Raw genomic sequence first — 26,684 nt, forward strand, 5'->3', positions numbered from 1 at the left:
GCGGCATCTTCACTAGGAAGGCCAGAAAACGGATCTTTCATGACAAGATTCAACAAGGCATCATTAATGTCACAAGATTCAGCATCGGTAAGAGGAGCAATCGGAGTGCTAATAAAATCATTATTGTTGGTATTGGTAAAGTCACACAATTTAGTGTTATCTTGAGCCATCATGACAAGCAAGCAATCCAACACACAAGAAAACGAGGAACGGGAAAAAAGAGGCAAATAGATAAAGAGAGGGAGGATAGATAGAGAGAGGGCGAATAAAACGGCAAGGGTGAAGTGGGGGAGAGGAAAACGAGAGGCAAATGGCAAATAATGTAATGCGGGAGATAAGGGTTTGTGATGGGTACTGGGTATGTTGACTTTTGTGTAGACCTCCCCGGCAACAGCGCCAGAAATCCTTCTTGCTACCTCTTAAGCACTTGTGTTGGTTTTCCCTTGAAGAGGAAAGGGTGGTGCAACAAAGTAGCGTAAGTATTTCCCTCAGTTTTTGAGAACCAAGGTATCAATCCAGTAGGAGGCTACGCGCAAGTCCCTCGCACCTACACAAAACAAATAAATCCTCGCAACCAACGCGATAAGGGGTTGTCAATCCCTACACGGTCACTTACGAGAGTGAGATCTGATAGATATGATAAGATAATATTTTTGGTATTTTTATGATAAAGATGCAAAGTAAAATAAAAGCAATGAAAATAACTAAGTATTGGAAGATTTAATATGATGAAGATAGACCTGGGGGCCATATGTTTCACTAGTGGCTTCTCTCAAGAGCATAAGTATTTTATGGTGGGTGAACAAATTATTGTTGAGCAATTGATAGAATTGAGCATAGTTATGAAAATATCTAGGTATGATCATGTATATAGGCATCACGTCCGAGACAAGTAGACCGACTCCTGCCTGCATCTACTACTATTACTCCGCACGACCGCTATCCAACATGCATCTAGAGTATTAAGTTCAAGAGAATAGAGTAACGCCTTAAGCAAGATGACATGATGTAGAGGGATAAACTCATGCAATATGATGAAAACCCCATCGTGTTATCCTCGATGGCAACAATACAATACGTGCCTTGCCGCCCCTACTGTCACTGGGAAAGGACACCGCAAGATTGAACCCAAAGCTAAGCACTTCTCGCATTGCAAGAAAGATCAATCTAGTAGGCCAAACCAAACTAATAATTCGAAGAGACTTGCAAAGATAACCAATCATACATAAAAGAATTCAGAGAAGATTCAAATATTGTTCATAGATAAACTTGATCATAAACCCACAATTCATTGGCCTCAACAAACACATCGTAAAAGAAGATTACATCGTATAGATCTCCACAAGAGAGGGGGAGAACTTTGTATTGAGATCCAAAAAGAGAGAAGAAGCCATCTAGATAATAACTATGGACCCGTAGGTCTGAGGTAAACTACTCACACTTCATCGGAGAGGCTATGGTGTTGATATAGAAACCCTCCGTGATCGATGCCCCCTCCGCCGGAGCTCTGGAACAGGCCCCAAGATGGGATCTCGTGGATACAGAAAGTTACGGCGGTGGAATTAGGGCTTTGGCTCTGTATCTGGTCATTTGGGGGTACGTAGGTATATATAGGAGGAAGAAGTACAACGGTGGAGCAACATGGGGCCCACGAGGGTGGAGGGCGCACCTGGGGGGGGGAGGCGCGCCCCCTACCTCGTGGCTTCCCTGTTGGTTGCTTGACGTAGGGTCCAAGTCTCCTGGATCTTGTTCGTTCCAAAAATCACGTTCACGAAGGTTTCGTTCCGTTTGATATTCCTTTTCTTCAAAACCCTAAAATAGGCACACAAAAAACAACAATTCTGGGCTGGGCCTTCGTTTAATAGGTTAGTCCCAAAAATAATATACAAGTGGATAATAAAGCCCAATAATGTCCAAAACAGAAGATAATATAGCATAGAGCAATCAAAAATTATAGATACGTTGGAGACGTATCAATATCCTACTCATGCAATGTGTGAGGGTTGAAACTAATGCATAAAAACTGGGTATGAAAGAGTATGACCAATGTGTTACTTGCCTTGCTTACGATCTGCAAATCCTAAAGACTCGTAGTAGCACGCTTCACACTCCGGAAATTCTATCGCAAACAAATAATAGCATACATAAGCAATCAACCAAAGATGCAAGGGGAAAACTTCGAATAAGAAGATCTAACCAAAAAGTTCAACTGAAGAACTCCGGTTTGCAAAAAGAATCAAATCAAACGGAGCAACAGACTCAAACTACGAAAGAAACAAGATCCGATTACTAATCTGGACTAAAGTCAAATTTTACAGTATCAAAATCTTGTTCAAGTTGGTTAAACAGAAAGAGGGCTTCGAGACAAAGATCTAGGCGCTTGTTTCACCCGATTTGAATAAACGAGCGAAAAGATAAACTAAAACGAAGATTAGGGCAGAAATCACGATCGAAAATAATCGCGGAAAAGCGCTGGAAAATAAAATGAGACGAACAGGCTAGCGAACGAATGTTCATTGTCTGCAGCTAACTAACGTACAGCGTTCGTTAAAACGAACGTATGGACGAGCGTCCGCTATTTAACTAAACCGACGAAATACCAAACAAAACCGATCTAAATAAAAAAACCAATATCTAGTGTTTCGAAAAAAAGACGGTTTTTCCCGAGAAAAACCGGACGGCGCGGCGGCGACTACCTCGGCGGCGGGGCGGCGACGGATCGGGCGGGGCGACGCTAGGGTTAGGCGGGCGGGGCGGTGACTTGGGCCTCCGGGCGGCCGGCTCGGGCGGCTTATAAAGGCCTCCGGGCGCAATGTCCTGGACAGACACGACCCGTTAGGTCGGTGACCTTTTTTTAAAAATAAATTCTGACGCGGAAAAACAAATAAAAGAAATACTAAACGGAGTGCAAAAATCCTGAAATAAATTTTCACGGTCCTCTAATAATATTGTGGACAAAGTGAACATTTATTTGGGGCTCTAATGCAATTTTGAAAAACACATATTTTTCCTAATTCAAATAAAATAGCAACAAAAATCCAAATAAAATTACTTATTTGATTTTAATATTTTTCCTCTAATATTTCATTTATTTTTGGAGAAGTCATATTATCTCTTCTCATATATTTTAATTAGAAATATTTTTGAAGAGGAAAATAATTAAAACCAAAATGATCCTTGTTTCGATATTTGATAACATTCAAATATGAAAAACATGAAATCCCCAACTCTCTCTGTGGGTCCTTGAGTTGCTTAGAATTTCGAGGATCGCAAAGCAAAAATGCAGAAAAAATATGATATGCACGAATGATCTATGTATAACATTCCAAATTGAAAATTTGGGATGTTACATGTTTGTGGAGCATTGTTTGTCCACACCGCTCCAACGGAGATTGCATCCACAAGGGTGTGAACTTTGGAATACATCATCATCTCCGTGTGCCTCGTTACCTCTTACATGAGCCCTTTAGTTATGCCCTTACTTTATGATAGCCATCGTGCTTTCTATCACATAGTTGTTCATCTTGTTTAACATAAGTTGTTGATGCACGTAGTTGGGCCTAGCTTATTTAGGTTTTGAGCTTGATACATTAAAACGCTAGTTTTATTACGTATTTATTCAAGCCTAAATTGTAATTATTTTTAAATCGCCTATTCACCCCCTTTAGGTGACATCCACATCCTTTCGAAAGGCTATATATATGATTTGAATGAAATTCCCTAACACTCTCAACACTGTGACCACTCTTCAAATAAACCGAAAAACTTTTGAGTCTTTGGGAACCACCGCCTTCCCCCCTTTTAAAATAGGTGGTCACAAATGTCTATAAACAATCACTGAGAGTCCATTCTCTTGAGATAATCTTGACAAACGACATTAGGTCTCAGTAATCCTATTGCCATCAACACGAAAACATGGATTGAGACACAATGCACTTTAGAGGCCTAGGAGGCGGCGTGACCAATAAATTGGTGATGCGGGTGGCATGATGACTTGGACGGCAAACGTTAGGTGGGAGTTGGGGAAGAAAACTTCCTGCCACTTTTGGGTGAGAGGATAAAGGGAGTAATATCACCATAATCTGTTCTTCTCTAAACTTAGCTGGTTAAATTTAGGGAGTCGAAAAGTTTAGGAAAAAGCTAGATAGTGTCACTCTTAAAGGGAACATTTTTTCTAGGTTAATTTTTGTTCGGAAGTGTTACAGATGCTCCTATTTCATGTCAAAAGAAGAAGATACGTGGTAACCCAAAAAACTAGCAAAAACATTCAATTTTTTTGGCATCCAAGACGCTCAAGTGCTGTAGGAGGGTGCGAAGTTTCGTGGTAAAATAATATTGAAGGAACTCTAGAAAAAGGGAAATAGCTTCAACCGACCAATCTTTCATCGCTCATCCGCCTCCTCACGCTTGCAATGCGTGTCCTCGTGGGACCAGCTTGTTCTTATCCTCACGCCAACATCCCCGCCTCCCATTCCTGAAGCTTCTCGGTGGAATCATTTTCTTCTCCTTTATTCCACCCTGTCTGCTTCCATCCCCCACTCTCTCTCCTTGAGCCGACGCTGCTCATCCATCTGTCTCATCTCCCCTCTCCTCCATACTATGCTGATGTATCGGGGACTGTAACGCCCTCGATGAGGCTATATCTCCCACGTGTCGAAGCACGACTTAGAGGCATAACCGCATTGAAAGCAATGTCGCAAGTGAGGCAATCTTCGCAAACAACCCATGTAATACATAAGGGAAAAGATACATAGTTGGCTTACAATCGCCACTTCACACAATTACATGAATAAAGCATTACATCATCCAAGTACAATCAAGGTCCGATTACGGAACCAAAACAAAAGAAGAACCCCAAAAGCGACAAGGCCCCCGATCGACCCCAACTGGGCTCCACTACTGATCAACTAGAACAAAACAACACAAAGGACAAGATCTTCATCGAGCTCCTCCTAGAGCTTGGTTGCGTCATCTGCACGGACTCATCGGCACCTGCAAGCTGGTTATGGAAGTAAGCTGTGAGCCACGGGGACTCAGCAATCTCGCACCCTCGCGATCAAGACTATTTAAGCTTATGGGTAAGGTAAAGGTATGAGGTGGAGCTGCAGCAAGCGACTAGCATATATGGTGGCTAACATACGCAAATGAGAGCGAGAAGAGAAGGCAAAGCACGGTCGATAAAAGTATGATCAAGAAGTGATCCTAGAACAACCTACGTCAAGCATAACTCCAACACCGTGTTCACTTCCCGGACCCCGCCGAAAAGAGACCATCACGGTTACACATGCGGTTGATGTATTTTAATTAAGATCAAGTTCAGGTTTTCTACAACCGGACATTAACAAATTCCCATCTGCCCATAACCGCGGGCACGGCTTTCAAAAGTTCAAAACCCTGCAGGGGTGTCCCAACTTAGCCCATTACAAGCTCTCACGGTCAATGAAGGAATAGACCTCCTCCCGAGACATTCCAATCAGACTCGGTATCCCGGTTCTACAAGACATCCTCGACAATGGTAAAACAAGTCCAGCAAAGCCGCCCGATGTGCCGACATCCTGATGGGAGCTGCACATATCTCGTTCTCAGGGCAACACCGGATAGGTCAAGCTGCGAGTAAAACCAGCCCTCAAGTTTCCCCGAGGTGGCCCCGCAGGCTGCCCATTTCGGACCAACACTTAGACAAGCACTGGCCCAGGGGGGTTAAAATAAAGATGACCCTTGGGCTGGCCTAACCCAAGGGAAAAAGAGGCTAGGTGGCGAATGGTAAAATCAAGGTTGGGCCTTGCTGGAGGAGTTTTATTCAAAGCGAACTGTCAAGGGGTTCCCATTATACCCAACCGCGTAAGGAACGCAAAATCCGGGAACATAACACCGATATGACGGAAACTAGGGCGGCAAGAGTGGAACAAAACACCAGGCATAAGGCCGAGCCTTCCACCCTTTACCAAGTATATAGATGCATTAATTAAATAAGATATATTGTGATATCCCAACAAGTAAACATGTTCCAACAAGGAACAACATCCCCATGTTCCAACAAGGAACAAACTTCAATCTTCACCTGCAGCTAACAACGCTATAAGAGGGGCTGAGCAAAGCGGTAACATAGCCAAACAACGGTTTGCTAGGACAAGGTGGGTTAGAGGCTTGGTTCAACAATATGAGAGGCATGATAAGCAAGTGGTAGGTATCGCAGCATAGGCATAGCAAAAGAGCGAGCAACTAAGCAAGCAACGATAGAAGTGATTTCGAGGGTATGATCATCTTGCCTGAAATCCGCAAGGAAGAAGAACGAGTCCATGAAGAAGACAAACGGACGTAGACGAACGGGTCCTCACAAACGTGATGTTACCGGAACCAACCCGAAGAAGCAAACACCGGAAAGAAGCACACAACATAGTAAACAAACCACACATGAACATGATATGATATGCGGGATGCGGTATGTGATGCATATGCATGATTTGCAAGGGAATGAATGAACCTGGCCTCAACTTGGAAATCCAAGTGTGCCACTGGAAAGATGAGATGAAATCGCTTGAAAACGATATAAAGATCACCGGAATCGGAGTTACGGTTTGGAAATGGCAAGCAATTCAAATATGACACCGGTCTGCGATTTACAGCAAGTAGCCATCTAAATGCATCAAGATAATTATGTTACAGCACTCAAACAAGACAACAAAATAAATGGCAGGGATCCACTCATGAAGCTTAACAAAAGATGAACACTGAGCTACGGCTAATTCATCCATTAACAGGTTCAAAAAAGCATGGCAAAAATGCATTTGGTAAACAGATCTCAGACTTAGTGAAATTAACACTTGTCTGGAATTATAGACCAGGTAGCACCCTTTGGAGCATGAAAACTATATGCTACAGGAATTTAACATGGCAAAGCAAGGCATGGCATGGAGCTACTCAAAGAGCTTAACAAAAGTCCCTTAGTGACCTTGAGCCAAAAGGGATCATAAAATACAATTGCAAGCATGTGAACATGGCAAAAACATAATCAGATTACATACTTAGAGAAAAACTGGAACATGCAAATCAGATATCAAGTAGGCATGTTTACGAGCTCGATGCACTCACTACAGAGCAAGTCATGACAATCTAAGCATACATCCATCAAGAATACACATTATACAAGCTAGACATGGCAAGAACATTAACATAGCATGCATGGATCAACTACAACATCCTCGGCAAAATCGCTAACAAGTAGACGATCTGCCCAGATTCACGAAATAGCAAAAGTAGAGCTCGATTGACTCAAGCTAGGGTACTCCATAATTTCAAACAAAGACATGGATGGATAGAGCACTACAAGATTAACAAAACATCCTTACTGATCATCATCAAAAGAGGCACGGATCACTAGGAAACAACAAGAACATATGGCATATAGAGATAAACAGATCGAGGACTTAGTGGATTTGCTAAGTCCCTGAAATCAGCATTAACGAATGCTCCACTTTGCAAGCTTGTGCTAGTCACCACACACATCACAAAAATACATGGATAGCACCTATGGAAAGATGGAATGGCATATAACAAAACACATGTAGAGCTCAGGAGCATATCATGCACACATTAATCATGGCAAAAATGACAAATATCTAATTGGAGCAGCAGATCTGACAATTATCTCAAATAGCACTCTTCCAATAGCATTTCGGGCATCAAGATGAACTTAAATGAAAATGATGCAATGAGATGAAATGATGTACTCTCTGAGATGAACATTTTGATATGCTACACGCATGAATCGGAGCTACAGATGCAAAGTTACGACATGATGAACATGGGCATATGAAACATGGAAATCTCAGAGACTTAGTGAAATCTTAACCTCTCTGAGAAAGTCAACGGGACGGAGCGGTGCGGGACGGCTCGGTGCAGATCTGAGACAGGCTTTGGATGCCGGAACTGGTGGATCTCATCCACCCGGGCGGATCTCACCGGAGAATGGCCGGAGTTGGCGGGGATGGCCGGATCTAAGGCGTGGACGAGCTCCGGCGGCCGGAGCTGGTGCAACCGCGGCGCGGGGAGGCCATGGCATGCGGGCGAGGCGGCGGGGAACGGCGGCTGGCGGCGCGCCGGGCTTCGGCGGCGGCGGAGCAGAGGGTGGCGTCAGCGGTTGGTGCGGCGAGGCTCGCCGCTGGCGGGCGGCTCAGGGCGCCGGCGGAGTTCGTGGCAGCGGCGCGGCTTCGGGCAGCCTGGGGCGAGCGGCGACGGAGAGAGGGCCCGGTGCGGCCCGGTTCGGCCCTGGGGCGGGCCGGATCTGGGCCCCGGGAGGATGGCGGCGAAGTGGGCGCAGGGGAGGTGAGGTGGCGGCTCGGGATAGGCTGGCGGCGGCGGTGGGGTGACGTGGCGCGACGGGATTCGTCGGAGCGAGGTGGCCGGCGGACGCGTCCGGCGCGGACGGACATGTCCGGCGGCACGAGGAAAGGGAAGGCTAGGGTTCATCCGCGAATTTTTGGAGGGATCACATATTTATAGGTAGAGGGAGCTAGGAGAGTCCAAATGAGGTGCGGTTTTCGGCCACGCGATCGTGATCGAACGCTCTAGATGATGGAGGAGGTTTAGGTGGGTTTTGGGCCAAATTGAAAGGGTGTTGGGCTGCAACACACACGAGGCTTTTTCGGTCCCTCGGTTAACCGTTGGAGTATCAAACGAAGTCCAAATGGCACGAAACTTGACAGGCGGTCTACCGGTAGTAACCCAAGGCCGCTTGGCAAGTCTCGGTCCAATCCGGAAATGTTTAATCCCCACACACGAGAAAAAGGTAGAAATGACCACCGGAGGAGAACGGAGCGCCGGAATGCAAAACGGACAACGGGGAAAATGCTCGGATGCATGAGACGAATCTGTATGCAAATAAAATACACATGATGGCATGATATGCAATGCATGACCCGCAAGCAATGACAAGGCAACAACAGCGAATAACTGGAGGACACCTGGCACATCGGTCTCGGGGCGTTACAGGGACAAGCCTCATGCATGGGACATGCCTTGTTGGTCAAATCCATTGCATGCCTACTTCAAGGCTCCGACGTTGTAGGCTAGGCCCCGGATGTTGCATGTGTGTGTTACTTACCATCGAGGTTTGGATGAAATTCACTACATGATACTACAATTGCTTCAGGCGGAATTTTCGCAACAAAGGTCTTGTTGCAGGAATACGGAGAAGAGGCCGTAGATGTTGTAGTTTTTGGAACAAGGGTCTTGTTGCAGGAACACATAGAAGTTTTTTTTTCCAACAATGGTCTTGTTGCAGGAATGCATAGATGAGGCCGAAGATGTTGTTGCAATTTTTGCAACACGGATCTTGTTGCAGGAATCTAGGGAAGAGGCCGGAGATGTTCTTGTAATTTTTGCAACAATGGTCTTGTTGCGGGAATACGACAAAGGGAACAAGGATTACTTTCCCCCGCGTGCTGGCGGCAGCTGATTTTTTGCGGTGGTTGGGGGTGGCATCGTGCTGGGCGCAACTCTGTTGGGGACGGTGGACAGGGGAGTTTGTTTCAGCCGTTGTTGCGGAAATTAAAGAGGGGTCAGCCCGCGTGAGGTGGTTACATCGAACGGCTGTTAGCGCTCTGATCCAACGGTTGTCCAACCAGCGGATCATTATAACGCGTCCGCCGGCCGACGTGTAGCGCCGCCTCTAGAAAAAAAGAGTCTCCAAATTTCTTTTACAAAGTTTATCTGAGAGCCAATTTTGTTTGTCTAAAACTCCTTCAATATCATGTGTTCAAGAAATTTTGCGCTAGTGCACGGGAGCATATCATATGTATGCCAAATATGTTTTGAATTTAGATTGTTTTCTACCTTTTTCAACTTTAATGTTTATGGATATGGAAGAGTCGAGATGCCTTTAGGCACCAAAACGCCGCCCTCCTCGAGGTTCTCTTATTTTACAAATTAGCCCATCTCCCTCTTGTTGGCCCTCCATTCTATTCCTCCCGACCCCACGGGAGGTCGAACCCGGAACCCCACCCGACTCACTCGAGACCTTAAACCCTAGCAGCAGCAGCAGCGGAGGCTGCCGCGTCCCTCATCGCCGCCGATGTGGAACGGCGCGCCGCCGCCGCCGCCGCCGATGGCGGCCGCGCCTCCTCCGCCGGGCACGGTCGGCGCTGTTCCGGTCCCGCCCCCGCAGGCCGCCGCGCCGCCGCAAGCAGGCCAGCCGCTCACGCCGGCAGAGCTCGAGGCGCAGCTCGTGGAGAAGGCCCGCAAGTGGCACCAGCTCAACTCCAAGCGCTACGGCGACAAGCGCAAGTTCGGCTTCGTCGAGGCGCAGAAGGAGGACATGCCCCCCGAGCACGTGCGAAAAATCATCAGGTACAATGTCCAGACCCGCGCCGCCCTCGGATGTTTCAGGCGCCCTGTACTACTCGTCGCTAGATTTTGGGTCCCTCGTGGCTCATCTCGCGCTGCAATGCCTATGATCTTAGGTCGTCCCGTAGCCGCGTGTACATTTGAACTAGTGGCATGGCTGTGATAGCAGTCTCGACTGAAGTTAGTGATGGCGCGATCATATAGTTTGATGTTACGCGTGGGGTTTATGGTTATAACTGTGACTCGATAATGTTTAGGTTTGGATTTACCTGTGTTATTTTCTGCTCTGCATCATGTGTTTGTTGCTGATTTCTGCTTACGTTTTGTGGTCACTGGAATTAGGCATAAGATTGTTGTCTCTGACTCTCTACATCCTGGAAATTAGAATTCGTGATATTTTTATATTTTCATCCTCTAGTTATGGTGAACATTTTTAATTTGCTAGTTGCTTCAACTCTAAATTCCAGGAGTCAGGATGATAGATATGTTGATTAGTTATGGTTTTCTTTTTTCAGTCTGCTAGTTGCTATAGCTCTTGGTCTGTGAAGCTTTGTAGCTGGGTCTAGTTGGCTTTCATGTGATCATAAGTTGCAGGGATATTAACTAGAGGTTTCTGGTTGCTTCAGGCTGTGCCGTGTAGTTAATCCCCTCCACCCTGGTCAATCTATCTGTTCTGACTTCTGAGCATATTCTGAACAAATACATGGACACTCTTTCTGTTCTGAGCATATACATGGCCATTCTTTCTATGCTTAACACACACGCAACCAGAGATGCAAACCACGACCTGGAATGAGTTCACGATAACTTGAAGAATTGAGAGTTTGCACTTTGTCATATGTACAACACAATCAATTTCGAAGCCTTCTCGTGCCATAGATTGAAGATCTGCTTCTGTTTCAGTAAATTTATACATCTTTGTTTTGTTGAGCAGGGACCATGGGGACATGTCTTCGAAGAAGTACAGGCATGACAAGCGTGTTTATCTTGGAGCACTCAAGTTTGTACCTCATGCCGTTTACAAACTACTGGAGAATATGCCGATGCCCTGGGAACAGGTACATCCTTTCGTTGTGTATTATATGAACATTAGTGTCTTGTTGTTGCCAAGATTACCTGTTCCATGGCCATATAATAATAGACTCTTGTTTTCAGGTTCGGGATGTTAAGATCTTGTACCATATCACTGGTGCCATAACCTTCGTAAATGAGATCCCGTGGGTAGTTGAGCCCATTTACCTGGCGCAGGTGATGATCTAGATTCATTCTTCTTCCATGTTCAACACTCCATTCTTTCTATTTTATATTTATCTTTCACCCTGTTACTTGCTAAAAATGTATCTCTTATAATGCGCTTTCCCCAGTGGGGCTCAATGTGGATCATGATGCGAAGGGAGAAGAGAGATAGGCGGCATTTCAAAAGAATGCGCTTTCCTCCATTTGATGATGAGGAACCTCCACTGGATTATGCTGATAATTTGTTGGATGTTGAACCATTGGAGGCTATACAATTGGAGTTGGACCCAGAGGAAGATGGAGCTGTGTATAAATGGTTTTATGATCACAAGCCTCTGGTGAAGACTAAGCTTATAAATGGTCCCAGTTACAGGAAATGGCATCTATCCCTTCCCATCATGGCAACACTCTATCGCCTGGCTGGTCAACTTTTGTCAGACTTGATTGACCGGAATTATTTCTATTTGTTTGACATGGAGTCTTTCTTTACTGCCAAAGCACTTAACATGTGTATCCCAGGTAATCATATTTGTCTTTTCTTTTCTAAGCCATGTTTGATGCATCAAGCTAAAAAATACTGCCACGGCAAGTCTACTAGCATAGTTGTAGCTTTTGGTTGCTGGTTAAATCAAAATTTCTCCCACTTGGTATCTAACTATTGGCAAGGCTTTGTGAAAACCTAAGCAACCAGAACTTGTATTTCCTGCAAATGTATTTTCTTATGCTTTATCAAAACAGGAAAACATTTTCTTCTACATTGCAGGTTTTCTTATCATGCACTGATGTTAATTTTTCATTCTCATCAGGAGGTCCAAAATTTGAGCCACTCTACCGTGATATGGAGAAAGGGGATGAGGACTGGAATGAGTTTAATGATATCAACAAACTCATCATCCGTCAACCACTTCGGACTGAATACAGAATTGCGTTCCCACACTTGTACAATAACAGGCCAAGGAAAGTGAGACTTTGCATATATCATACTCCTATGATAATGTATATCAAGACAGAGGATCCAGATTTACCTGCATTTTACTATGATCCTCTGATAAATCCAATCACTTCAACCAGCAAGATTGATCGCCGGGAGAAGAAAGCAAGTGAAGAGGAAGATGAAGACGACTTTAGTCTTCCCGATGGAGTGGACCCTCTTTTGAAAGAAACTCCACTCTACACTGATACGGCAGCTGCCGGCATTTCATTACTCTTTGCCCCAAAGCCTTTTAACATGAGATCTGGTAGAACACGCCGTGCTGAGGACATTCCTCTTGTATCTGAGTGGTTCAAAGAGCACTGGTGAGTACTGCAGTGAGTTTAACACTGTCTTCACATAGTTTCCTCTATAGTATATTTTTTGCTCATGATTCCGTCGATATCTGTTTTGCAGCCCACCAGCATATCCAGTTAAAGTCCGGGTGAGCTACCAGAAGCTGCTGAAGTGCTATGTGCTCAATGAGCTACACCATAGGCCGCCTAAAGCACAGAAGAAGAAACATCTGTTCCGTTCTCTGCAAGCAACAAAGTTCTTTCAAACTACAGAGCTTGACTGGGCAGAAGCTGGGTTGCAAGTTTGCAAGCAGGGCTACAACATGCTAAACTTGTTGATTCACAGGAAGAATCTTAACTATCTTCATTTAGACTACAATTTCAACTTGAAGCCTGTGAAGACTCTCACAACAAAGGAGAGAAAGAAATCTCGTTTTGGAAATGCATTCCACTTGTGCCGTGAGATTTTGCGACTTACTAAGCTAGTTGTTGATGCAAACATCCAATTTCGCTTGGGAAATGTTGATGCCTTTCAGTTGGCCGATGGTTTGCAATACATATTCTCCCATGTTGGTCAGTTGACTGGTATGTACAGATACAAGTATCGTCTGATGCGGCAAATTAGGATGTGCAAAGATCTGAAGCACTTGATATATTATCGTTTCAACACTGGTCCTGTTGGAAAAGGACCTGGCTGTGGATTTTGGGCTCCAATGTGGAGAGTGTGGCTGTTTTTCCTTCGTGGTATTGTACCCTTGCTTGAAAGGTGGTTAGGTAATTTACTGGCCAGGCAGTTTGAAGGTCGCCATTCAAAAGGAGTTGCTAAAACAGTAACCAAGCAACGTGTTGAGTCACACTTTGACCTGGAGCTTCGAGCTGCAGTTATGCATGATGTCCTTGATGCCATGCCAGAGGGCATCAAGCAAAACAAGGCCCGGACTATACTACAGCATCTTAGTGAGGCATGGCGCTGCTGGAAGGCAAACATCCCCTGGAAGGTCCCTGGCCTGCCGGTTCCTATCGAAAATATGATACTTCGTTATGTGAAGTCCAAGGCTGATTGGTGGACAAATGTCGCTCACTACAACCGTGAGCGTATCCGGCGTGGTGCTACAGTTGACAAGACCGTCTGCCGCAAAAATCTTGGAAGGTTAACACGTCTGTGGCTGAAGGCAGAACAAGAGAGGCAGCACAATTACTTGAAAGATGGGCCATATGTGACACCTGAAGAGGCAGTTGCTATTTATACAACCACAGTTCATTGGCTCGAATCAAGAAAGTTCTCACCGATTCCTTTTCCTCCACTTTCATACAAGCATGATACCAAACTTCTTATACTGGCACTGGAAAGACTAAAAGAGTCTTATAGTGTGGCAGTAAGGTTAAATCAACTGCAAAGAGAGGAACTGGGTTTAATTGAACAAGCATATGATAACCCGCATGAAGCTTTGTCTAGGATAAAACGGCATCTTCTTACTCAGCGTGCTTTTAAGGAAGTTGGCATTGAGTTTATGGATCTGTATAGCTACTTGATCCCGGTATATGAAATTGAGCCTCTTGAGAAAATTACTGATGCATACCTTGACCAATACTTGTGGTATGAGGGGGACAAGCGCCACCTCTTCCCAAACTGGGTAAAGCCTGCTGATTCAGAGCCACCTCCTCTACTTGTTTACAAATGGTGCCAAGGTATAAACAATTTGCAGGACATATGGGACACGAGCGATGGGCAGTGTGTTGTGATGCTGCAGACAAAATTTGAGAAGTTCTTTGAAAAAATTGATCTGACTCTGTTGAACAGGCTTCTACGGTTGGTCCTGGACCATAACATTGCTGACTATGTCACTGCAAAGAACAATGTTGTGTTGTCTTATAAGGATATGAGTCACACAAATTCTTATGGTCTTATTCGAGGTCTTCAGTTTGCATCTTTTGTTGTGCAATACTATGGGCTGGTGCTGGATCTCCTGCTTCTTGGTTTAACTCGAGCTAGTGAGATTGCAGGGCCACCACAAATGCCAAATGAGTTCCTTACATATACTGACACAAAAGTTGAGACAAGGCATCCCATCAGGCTCTATTCTCGATATATTGACAAGGTGCATATAATGTTCCGATTCACTCATGAAGAAGCAAGGGATTTAATTCAGCGTTACTTGACAGAGCATCCTGATCCTAACAATGAGAACATGGTCGGTTACAATAACAAGAAATGTTGGCCTAGGGATGCAAGAATGAGGCTCATGAAGCATGATGTAAATCTTGGAAGAAGTGTATTTTGGGATATGAAGAACCGCCTCCCAAGGAGCATTACTACATTAGAATGGGAGAATGGCTTCGTTTCTGTGTACAGCAAGGATAACCCAAACCTGCTCTTTAGCATGTCTGGGTTCGAGGTCCGTATTCTGCCAAAGATACGTATGACTCAGGAGGCATTCAGCAACACAAAAGATGGTGTATGGAATTTACAGAATGAGCAGACAAAGGAGAGGACAGCCATTGCATTTTTGAGGGTTGATGATGAACACATGAAAGTGTTTGAGAACCGTGTCAGGCAAATCCTTATGTCATCAGGGTCAACAACATTTACCAAGATAGTTAACAAGTGGAACACTGCTCTCATTGGCCTCATGACATATTTCCGTGAAGCCACTGTTCATACGCAGGAACTATTGGATCTGCTTGTAAAATGTGAAAACAAGATCCAGACTCGTATAAAGATTGGCCTGAACTCAAAGATGCCTAGCAGGTTTCCACCAGTTATCTTTTATACACCGAAGGAAATTGGAGGTCTGGGCATGTTGTCAATGGGTCACATTTTGATACCACAGAGTGATCTCAGGTATAGCAAACAGACAGATGTTGGTGTGACGCATTTTCGAAGTGGTATGAGTCATGAAGAGGACCAGCTTATCCCTAACTTGTATCGCTACATCCAACCATGGGAGAGTGAGTTCATTGATTCACAGCGCGTGTGGGCTGAATATGCTTTGAAGAGGCAGGAAGCACAATCACAGAACAGACGCTTAACACTCGAGGATCTGGAAGATTCCTGGGATAGAGGTATACCTCGTATCAACACACTTTTCCAAAAAGACCGCCACACTTTGGCATATGACAAAGGATGGAGGGTCAGAACAGACTTCAAGCAGTATCAAGTGCTGAAACAAAACCCATTCTGGTGGACACATCAGCGGCATGATGGAAAGCTATGGAACTTAAACAACTACAGAACTGACGTCATCCAAGCACTCGGAGGTGTGGAAGGTATCCTGGAACATACCTTATTTAAAGGAACATATTTCCCTACCTGGGAGGGTCTGTTCTGGGAGAAGGCTTCAGGTTTTGAGGAATCAATGAAGTACAAAAAACTGACAAATGCGCAGCGTTCTGGGCTTAACCAGATCCCCAATAGAAGATTTACCCTTTGGTGGTCACCAACCATTAATCGTGCAAATGTATATGTTGGTTTCCAGGTTCAGCTAGATCTGACAGGGATATTCATGCATGGTAAAATTCCGACCCTGAAAATCTCTCTGATCCAGATTTTCCGTGCACATCTTTGGCAGAAGGTCCATGAAAGTGTTGTTATGGATCTTTGCCAAGTTCTGGATCAGGAGTTGGATGCGTTGGAGATTGAGACAGTACAGAAAGAAACAATACATCCCAGGAAGAGTTACAAGATGAACAGTTCCTGTGCAGATGTCCTCCTTTTTGCTGCACACAGGTGGCAGATGTCTAAACCAAGCTTAGTTTCTGAGTCAAAGGATGTCTTCGATCAGAAAGCAAGTAACAAGTATTGGATTGATGTGCAATTACGATGGGGAGACTACGACTCACATGACATAGAACGTTACACAAGGGCTAAATTTATGGATTATACAACAGATAATATGTCCATCTACCCTTCTCCGACTGGTATGATTTTGAGTATCCATGAACTGCCAGTTTCTTGCCTAGCATGAATCGTCTGTAGTTAATGTTGATTAATATTTATTGCAGGGGTGATGATTGGACTTGATCTAGCATATAATCTGCACTCTGCTTTCGGTAACTGGTTCCCTGGGTCAAAGCCTCTCCTCCAGCAAGCAATGAACAAGATCATGAAGGTAATAATCATGTTAACTGTAACAAATATAGCTGCTGTTGGCATATCTCTCTTGTGGTAGATGTCTTATATATATGCCGTGCTTTTTTTACAGTCAAATCCTGCCCTGTATGTGCTGAGGGAGCGAATAAGGAAGGGTCTCCAGTTGTATTCATCTGAACCCACTGAGCCATATCTGTCTTCACAGAATTATGGAGAGATATTCAGCAACCAAATCATATGGTTTGTGGATGACACAAATGTCTATCGTGTTACCATTCACAAAACCTTTGAAGGTAACCTGACCACCAAACCAATAAATGGTGCAATCTTTATTTTCAATCCAAGGACTGGTCAACTATTTCTGAAGGTTTGTTATTTTTCTTTTGCTTTTAATTCTAGTTTTGCTGTAGTAATGGCATAACTGTGCCATATCACAATCTGGAAGACTTATATGAAAATGGATTATAATCTGCAGGTCATCCACACAAGTGTATGGGCAGGACAAAAGCGTCTAGGGCAGCTGGCCAAGTGGAAAACAGCTGAGGAGGTTGCTGCCTTAGTTCGATCTCTTCCTGTGGAAGAGCAGCCAAAGCAAATTATTGTGACAAGGAAGGGTATGTTGGATCCGTTGGAAGTCCATCTGCTTGACTTCCCTAATATTGTTATCAAGGGTAGTGAGTTGCAGCTGCCATTCCAAGCTTGCTTGAAGATTGAGAAATTCGGTGATCTTATTCTCAAGGCTACAGAACCTCAGATGGTTCTTTATAACATATACGATGATTGGCTGAAAAGTATCTCATCCTACACTGCATTCTCTCGTCTTGTGCTTATATTGCGAGCACTACATGTCAATAATGAGAAGGCTAAGATGTTACTGAAGCCTGACAAGACAATTGTTACGGAACCACATCATATCTGGCCAAGTTTGACTGATGAGCAGTGGCTCAAGGTCGAATGTGCGCTCAGGGATCTCATTCTTTCCGATTATGCAAAGAAAAACAACGTTAATACTTCTGCACTTACACAATCTGAGATTCGTGATATAATACTTGGTGCTGAAATAGCCCCACCATCACAGCAGAGGCAACAGATAGCTGAGATTGAGAAACAGGTAAAAAATTGTAATAGGCTTTGTTTCTAGTTTATATGCATAGCTAATCATGTCAGTTTTCTCACATGTATTTACTTGAATTTGCAGTCCCGAGAGACACCTCAGTCAAATGCAGTTACAACAAGGACAACTAATGTGCATGGCGATGAACTCATTATCACGACAACCAGTCCATACGAGCAAGCAGCATTTGCATCGAAAACAGACTGGCGTGTCAGGGCCATCTCTGCTACAAACTTATATCTCCGTGTCAACCACATTTATGTTAACTCAGATGATATAAAGGTCAGTACAGCAACCTCTCTCTCCTCGATTTACCCATAGAATTCCCAACTAATGACTGCTGAATGCTTACTGACCGTGTGTATTCTGTGTACAGGAGACTGGCTATACTTACATCATGCCCAAGAATATATTGAAGAAGTTCATATGCATAGCAGATCTACGGACACAGGTTGCAGGTTTCCTGTATGGACTGAGTCCACAGGATAATCCCCAAGTCAAGGAGATTAGATGCATATCCATTCCCCCACAGCATGGAACTCACCAGATGGTGACTCTCCCAGCGAATCTACCAGAGCATGAGTTCCTTGCGGACTTGGAGCCATTGGGATGGATGCATACCCAGCCGAATGAAGCTCCCCAGCTATCGCCTCAGGTTTGTTGCCTACAATTTCTACCTTGAAATCCAACTGTATGATTCTTATCTGGAATGGAATAGCTGAATATCAGATATGTTGTGTCCACTGTCTCTCTATCTATGGAATCTCATCCGTCATCCATATAAGAACAATAAGAACTTAAATTCTCCTCTGACACAAAATACGATACAAAATTTGTTTACATACAACATAAAATTTAACCTTCTGTACCCATTTTGCACAATACATACACATGTACTCCCTCCGTTCCAAATTACTTGTCGTAGGTATGGATGTATCTAGATGTATTTTAGTTCTAGATACATCCATTTCTGCGACGAGTAATTTGGAACGGAGGGAGTACTAGGCTGAGACCCTACACATTGCTGCAGGATATTTGGTTACAACTTTAGATGTGAATTAGACTGAAGAGAATAATCATTTTTGCCAAAAATTTCGTGCACACTAACTTGTTCTTCCCAACAAAGTAGGTTCAAGAAAATCACATTGCTATCTATTCTGGTGACCACCGATAGCCTTATTTATGGATATATCCTGAAAGAAACAACTTCACCAAAATTACATTGCTATGCAATTAATTAATAACACAACTTAAATAAACAGTAGTATTATGCAATTAACACACAACTTAAAGAAAGAGAAGTAGTTCAATATGATCTACGGCATCAACAGATTCAAACACAAACGTAACTAAATGGTTATTCATCTGTATCTTATCTTCAAGAAAAGGGGCTCCTCCGTGGCACAGGGATGTGAGTGGACAGACGCAGGCCAAACTCGCTTGGCTGGAGCAGCAAATGGATGTACCTAGAATAGGATGAATTAGCTAAGGGGCAATTTAAATCTTGAAGTTGTGCATATGAGTATAGAGCCAACACTACGCATTCATAATTTAATTGATTTAGCTAGTACATATACCTCATCTAGCAAGGTCATCTAGGGTCAATCATGCATTACATCGGTGAGTGGATGGACAGATGGACTTCTTCATAGGCTACCAAAGCAATATGTTGGGGACTAATCAATGGGAAGTGTACCAAGTGGATGGATTTAGATTAATTAGTGGGAGTGGTAAACTGAAATGGTGTTGGGGGCCAGCTGCTTAAAAAAGGGATGTACATATTTTGTTAAACATGCAACCAGATGGCTAGAATTTACGGGTGATTTGGAACACTATTATAGCAGCAAAATAGCTTTCTTTCACATTTTATAATAGTGAGTTTGTTATTCTCCGCGAAAGTTTCAGTCCTAAATTGTTGGTTCTGTTGTTGGCACATTCAATAGTATATTCCTTTTTTGCGTGTGATCCAGTCTCTCACTACTGAACTGTATTCTGTTGTTTCTTGCACATTCTTTAATGGAGAGCCTCTTTAGCGCATGATCCAGAGTCTCAAATACTGAACTGTTCGTTCTGTTGTGCCTTGCAGGACTTGACATCGCATGCTAAGATTTTGGAGAACAACAAGCAGTGGGATGGTGAGAAGTGCATCATTTTGACATGCAGCTTCACCCCAGGATCGTGCTCACTGACCGCATACAAATTGACACCAAGCGGTTATGAGTGGGGCCGTAGCAACAAGGACAATGGGAGCAACCCACATGGTTATCTCCCAACTCACTACGAGAAGGTCCAGATGCTTCTCAGTGACCGCTTCCTCGGGTTCTACATGGTACATACTCATCTTAGCAAGCCCATATTCTGTAGCAATTGTTCTACGGAACCAGCCACCTTTGAAATTTGAAATATTATTCACTACACTTTTGTCTCCACCAGGTTCCAGACAACGCGCCCTGGAACTACAACTTCATGGGAGTCAAGCACGACCCATTGATGAAGTACAGCATGAAGCTGGGGACGCCCCGAGACTTCTACCATGAGGACCACAGGCCGACACACTTCCTGGAGTTCAGCAATATCGAGGAGGGCGAGGTTGCTGAGGGGGACAGGGAGGACACCTTCTCGTAGGCACCGTAGCAGGCCTTGCGCCGAATTTTGTTAGCACATCGAAATTAGCTATTAACTCTGCGCAGTTTTGAAATAGAGACATTTGTAACCTGCAAACTTTTGACTTGATATGTGGTAGTATGATGTTTGTCTGCCCCTTGAGATGCTATAACTTATGTTGTAAGCCTGCTCTTCAAGCTGGGTAATGTACAGTGTACACGCATCATAACAGACTAACAGTGAATATTTTGCTTAGTGGCTCATGTACTTCACTCCGAATGATATCTCCTAAAAACACTGCTAAACTCTTAAATTTCGGTATATGAAGGCGAAATGCTGTACGTAATTATTCATTATCGTTACTGTGGCTCATGAGCAAACGATGACGTCTGATTAGAGGAGGTAAGCTGCCATATTAGCCATTGGTAGAGGAACTGATCATTGCATCATACTTCCATACGCCACACATTGAATCGCTGGGACTACCGTTTGTATAAAGGCGGGAAATTTCGTATAAAGAAATACAGAGTTCATACAAAGTGAAAAACTACTACCTTGTCTTGCTGTTTGGAGTTTGAGCTTAATATGACCGTATCACCAATAGATATTGGCAAGCCCATGATCACAACTTCTGGCTGCACACCAACATTTTGGCTAGCTCAGCCCAACCTTTGTCCGCCCGTGCAAAAACATCGGGAAACCAAATCCTCTCCATTATTTTCTCTTCTGGAACTGAATCAGGTAATCATACAATCTTGCAGGGAAGGATCTGGTGCCATCAAAAATCAGTCTACCATCATCCTCTTTCTCCTTTATGGCCAACCAGAGCACGCCGACCTTCGCCGATCAGCATTCCGACGACGCACCGGCGACGTGGATGCGGCGCAAGTCATTTTTCACCGGGCGCTCGGTGGTAGTCCCTCTCAGCAAGCTACTCTACCTACCTAGATCGGCATGCTATGTCGCCACAGCGCGGCCTCCCTCCTGAAAAGGCAAGATTTCAGCAAGATCACGATCCAGAATGCTGCTCGCCTACCCAGGTTGATCTCGCCCGTTCTCCTCCCCGGGGAGCCCTTTCGGAAAGCGGTAAAGCTGCGTCGCCTTTCCCGATCCAATTTGCTCCCATATTATGATGTCACCTCGTGCGCCCCTCGGCTCTTTATTTCCTTTCCCAGACCAAAAACGCCCGCTTTTCACTGTCCCATGATAGTTTTGCCGGGCGAAGGAAGCACACGCTCGTGGCAATAATATCCGCAATATGTGCTCCTGTAATTGGGCATCATCAGGGACCGGGGCAGCGTCGAAAAGGGAAATGGAAAGCTCGCCCCGTCTGCTGGCCTCTCCGCGAGCAGCCGGAAGTGGTATCACGTCCATGTCGGCCGTATCCGGAGAGCCAAGGGCAGAGTCCGGTTCTTTGGTTTGGGGGCCTTGCTGCTCCGTTTGGAAGATAAAGGATTGGTAGTACTAGGAATGATGGCTCTCTTCTGCTCGGATCTGCCCAAAGATTGCTCCACCGAAATGCGAAATCGCGCACGTACCGCTGTTTCCCAGCCGTCCTGCCACGGCTACTGCTCGGCTGCTCCGGGCCTGTGTTGAGCTCTGCTGCCCCCCACCGGCCCACTTAACCAGCAGCATAAAGTGGTCACCATCCGATTCATGTCTGTTGTTACTGTCCGTGAAAGTTTGAGTCCTGAATTGTTGATTCGTAGGATTCTGAAAAATACATGAATGGGCATTAAAGGATTACAAAGTTGCGCCATCTTTAATGGATTGAACACCAGATTAATTTTCACCAGAGGTTTGCCTAAAAACAGAGCCCCACCAAATTTTGTTTGATTACATACTTGGAAATCTTCCCAGATGTTGGACCGAATGGAAATGTATATGTGCGAAGGGAGGCTTCTTTGGATCGAAGGAACTGGTAAATGTAAAATAGGACATATACGTGAATGATCTGTCCTGTATGAAACTTCTAGGTGACTGTTTGCAGAAAATAAACACATGCATGCTTCAAATTTTTAGGAAATTGTTCACCTTTGTCAACAAGCAATTTTTTTAAATAAAATAAAGTCAAACAACTCACAGCGGCGCAAATTCAGTATATAGGATTGAAGTGAACATTCAACTTATAGCGCTGCAAATTCAGTTATGTAAGATTGGTAAAATAAAAAAAAGGAACATGACACCACAACTCTATTTTATTTTCCATTTGAGCAATTTTAGAATCTGAAAAATTGAAGAGCTTATAAGGATCGAATTCCTTTTGTATTCCTTCGTAGAAAACCTATTCTCCAAATCATACAGAAGAGTTGCATGTGTATTCATTAAGAAAGAAGGTGATACAACACTTAAGAAAACAAGACCCATACAACGCCTTAGAGTCATGGCTAGACATAAAAAACTAAAAAGGACATAAGGAGCGACAACTCGAAAGTCGACCACCCGTGAGTAGAAGACAACCAAACCCAACATAGACTAGAGCAAAAGGCACATCACAAAGCATGTAACTGCAAAACAGGGGGACCCACACTCAACTACCAAGACGACAAGGGCAACTGAAACACAAACATCACATGGGCAAATCCGCCACAAGCCTTGAGCCACACCACTTGCACAAGCATAGAAGCAACATCACCGAGCGACCAGGCCAACTGTCCAATGCGCCGCCACCCAAGCCATAGAAGAGGAGCCATAGGGAGCCGGAGACACATCCCTAAGCAACACTTGAACACACGACGAGTCAACCACAAATCACCACATGGCCACGACCAAAACCACCCACCAGTTGGAGAGGTGAGCCGGAGACGCATCCCTAAGCAACACTTGAACACACGACGAGTCACCAACAAATCACCACATGGCCACGACCAAAACCACCCACCAGTTGGAGAGGGGAGTCGGAGATGCATCTCAGATCATCACTCAAAACACACGAGTTGCCAGCAACAAACCACCACACACGACCACGATAAAAGCCACTCATTGGATTGAGATGAGCCGACATGGGGCAGATGCACCATATACGACGAAGACGACCAGAGGGACGCACAAAGCAAGCAAAACCACACAACCAAGGTGACCACCATCCAACCGAACAGAGTTGGGGAACATCCAAGAGGAGGCTATTAGCTCTGACAAGGAGGAGGTGAATGACAGGGACAAAAGGAAGCGATGCGTGATAACATAGGAGATGTAGGGGAACATAGTATGCGATAAATGTTTTATTGCTATACGATCATGCCAGGATCACTATGAAGATGGCAAGATAGATCCATTCTCACCAACAAAGAACGCAACAGAGAGGAATAAGATGTTGGTGACAATCTGCCGATTCCTACATCTAGGTTATACCTCCCAGCCACGAGAATATCTCCACCGATCGAGAGTCAAAGTAGACGACCCCTCCGTGTATCCACGTGATAGGAGCTAGGGTTCTCCCCGGTCTCGGGCGTAGGTCGTAGGGGAACGAGGGAGGAGGGCGAGGGCTGGAGCGCGGCGGCAGTGGCGTGGCGCCGTCCTTGTGCTAGGTGCGGCGGCGGTGAAGGCAGGAGGCGGCTAGGGTTTAGGGTTTCTGGCTCCTCTGGGAGCCGGGCAATAGAATAGTCTTATTGCTTAAATCTGAAAATAGTCTTACAACTTGTTTATATAACCATGATGTGAAATAAAACTAAGATAACTTGTGGGCTAAGCTTGCCCGGTGGGCCTCCTACGGCCATAGGTCCGACCGGTCATAACATCTCTCTCCGCCTGCGCAAACAGCTCGTCCTCAAGCTGGAAGTCTGGGTAGTGTTGGTGGAACTCCTCGCGCTGCTCCCAAGTAGCGTCCTCCTCTGAAAGTCCAGCCCACTGAATCAACACGTACCAGGAGCCGCGACGCAACTGAGCCTTCAACGCCTTTTCCGGTCCAGGAAGAAGACGCCCGTCGGTGATCGGCGACAGCGCAGGAGGAACCGCGGGTGGCTCTCCATAGAAAGGCTTGAGCAACCCCACATGGAAGACGTCATGGATGCGCGCACCCGACGGAAGCTGAAGGTGGTAAGCCACTTTCCCAATGCGCTCCAGGACAGCAAAGGGACCGACATAGCGAGGACCCAGCTTCCGCTTCGCGCGTGGGTCTAGTGACTGCGTAGAGCGATGATGAAGACGCAGCCACACCCAATCACCCACCGCGAACTCCGCCTCGCGATGGTTGCCGTCGTAGTAGTGTTTGGCCAACTGTTGGGCCTGAAGGAGGCGTTGCCGGACTTCTGCCAGCATCTCGTCACGGTTCCGCAGAAGAGCACCGGCCGCCTTGGTCCTCGCCAGGGTCGGATCAACAGGAAGAATCTGCTGGAGCGGCCGGCCATAAACCACCTCAAAAGGCGTGGCACGGAGGACAGAGTGATAAGAGGTGTTATAGCAGTACTCCGCCCATGAGAGCCAGTCCACCCATGCGTGAGCGCGATCACCTGTGACACAACGTAAATACATGGCAATCACCTTGTTAACGACCTAGGACTGTCCGTCCGTATGAGGGTGGAAGGCCGTGCTGAGGCGGAGCTTAACGCCCGCCAGCCGGAAGAGGTCGCGCCACACGTGCCCGTGAACACGGGGTCCCGATCAGGAGGCGGACAATACTGTCGAAGAAGGCCCGAGCGACGAACGCCACCGTATAGGGATTCCCGAGTGCGATGAAGTGAGCATACTTGGAGAAGCGATCGACCACCGTGAGAATGACAGACTTGCCGCCCACCTTGGGAAGGCCCTCGATGAAGTCCATGGAAATGTCCGCCCAGACTTGAGACGACACCTCCAAAGGCTGGAGCAAGCCAGCTGGCCTTAGAGTCTCTGTATTGTTGCGTTGGCACGTCACACAAGACCGCACCCAGTCACGGACCAGGGCACGATCACCCGGAATGTAGAAGTCGGCGCGGAGATGATGGAGCGTCTTCTGCACACCCTCATGGCCTGCCGAGTGGGCGAGCAGCAGCACCTGATGACGGAGATCATCGTGCGCGGGAACAAAGACCCGACGCCCATGGAGGAGCAATCCGTCGGCGAGGCGCCACAGCTCATCCAATTCTCCCGCAGCCAGCTGCTGAAGAAGAAGGAGCGCGTCTGGTGCAGCCGTAGTCGCCCGACAAATGTCGGTGAAGAGGGCGAAGGAGGGCCCCGAGCGGATGCATAATGTCGCCCCCTCAGAAGCACCGTCGACGATGTCGGCGTCACGCCGAGATAGGGCGTCGACGACGGTGATAAGGCAGCCCGGACGATACTCGACTGTGAAGTCAAAACTGAAGAGCTTAATGATCCACTGGTGCTGCGGCACGGTCGAGAGCCTCTGATCCAGCATGAACTTGAGGCTGTAGTGGTCCGTATGGATCCGAAAAGACCGACCCCAAAGATAGGGCCGCCAGTGACGCACTGCCTGTACCAAGCTAAAGAGCTCGCGCTCATAGGCCGCCAGCTTAAGATGGTGTGCGGCAAAGGGCCTGCTGAAGAAGGCGAGGGGTCCACCGCCCTGATGAAGGACCGCACCAAATCCCGCACTGGAGGCGTCACAATCGACGGTGAACGGGTGGTCGAAATCAGGCATCTGCAGAACGGGACCCGTCGTGAGGGCCCCCCTTGAGGGCCTCGAATGCTGTGGTTGCCTCCTCATCCCAAGAAAAGGCGTCGCGACAGAGAAGGCGCGTGAGCGGGGCCGCGATGAGGACAAACTCCCGGATAAATTTCCAGTAGTACCCCGCAAGGCCCAAAAATCCGCGAAGAGCCCGCGGCGACTGCGGGATCGGCCAGGCGGCAACAGCCGCCACCTTGTCGGTGTCCATGGCCACCCCCTCGGCCAAGATGACGTGGCCGAGGTAAGCGACGGAAGGTGTCCCGAACGAGCACTTCGAGCGCTTAAGATGAATATGGTGCGCCCGAAGCTCGTTGAAGACGATGTTGACGTGCTGGAGGTGCTCTGCCCATGAAGCTCTGTAGATAAGAATGTCATCAAAGAAAACGAGCACAAACCGACGTAAGTAGGGCCGAAGGACGTCGTTCATC

At 45.9% G+C, this 26,684-nt stretch overlaps 1 protein-coding gene across 1 annotated transcript; it reads left to right on the top strand.

Annotated features, from left to right (window-relative positions):
* Nucleotides 1-9,954: 9,954 nt before the first annotated feature.
* LOC125509217 (pre-mRNA-processing-splicing factor 8A) lies at nucleotides 9,955-20,917 on the top strand. Its single transcript, XM_048674131.1, has 13 exons — nucleotides 9,955-10,347; nucleotides 11,279-11,402; nucleotides 11,500-11,592; nucleotides 11,709-12,099; nucleotides 12,387-12,876; nucleotides 12,968-16,764; nucleotides 16,849-16,955; nucleotides 17,049-17,303; nucleotides 17,412-18,047; nucleotides 18,135-18,332; nucleotides 18,427-18,705; nucleotides 20,137-20,379; nucleotides 20,484-20,917. The coding sequence occupies exons 1-13, from the start codon at nucleotides 10,073-10,075 to the stop codon at nucleotides 20,673-20,675; spliced, it is 7,080 nt and encodes a 2,359-aa protein (XP_048530088.1). The 5' UTR covers nucleotides 9,955-10,072; the 3' UTR covers nucleotides 20,676-20,917.
* The last annotated feature ends 5,767 nt before the right edge of the window (nucleotides 20,918-26,684 follow it).

Source organism: Triticum urartu, chromosome 5, assembly GCF_003073215.2.
Source record: "Triticum urartu cultivar G1812 chromosome 5, Tu2.1, whole genome shotgun sequence".
In the NCBI taxonomy this organism is placed as follows: Eukaryota; Viridiplantae; Streptophyta; class Magnoliopsida; order Poales; family Poaceae; genus Triticum; species Triticum urartu.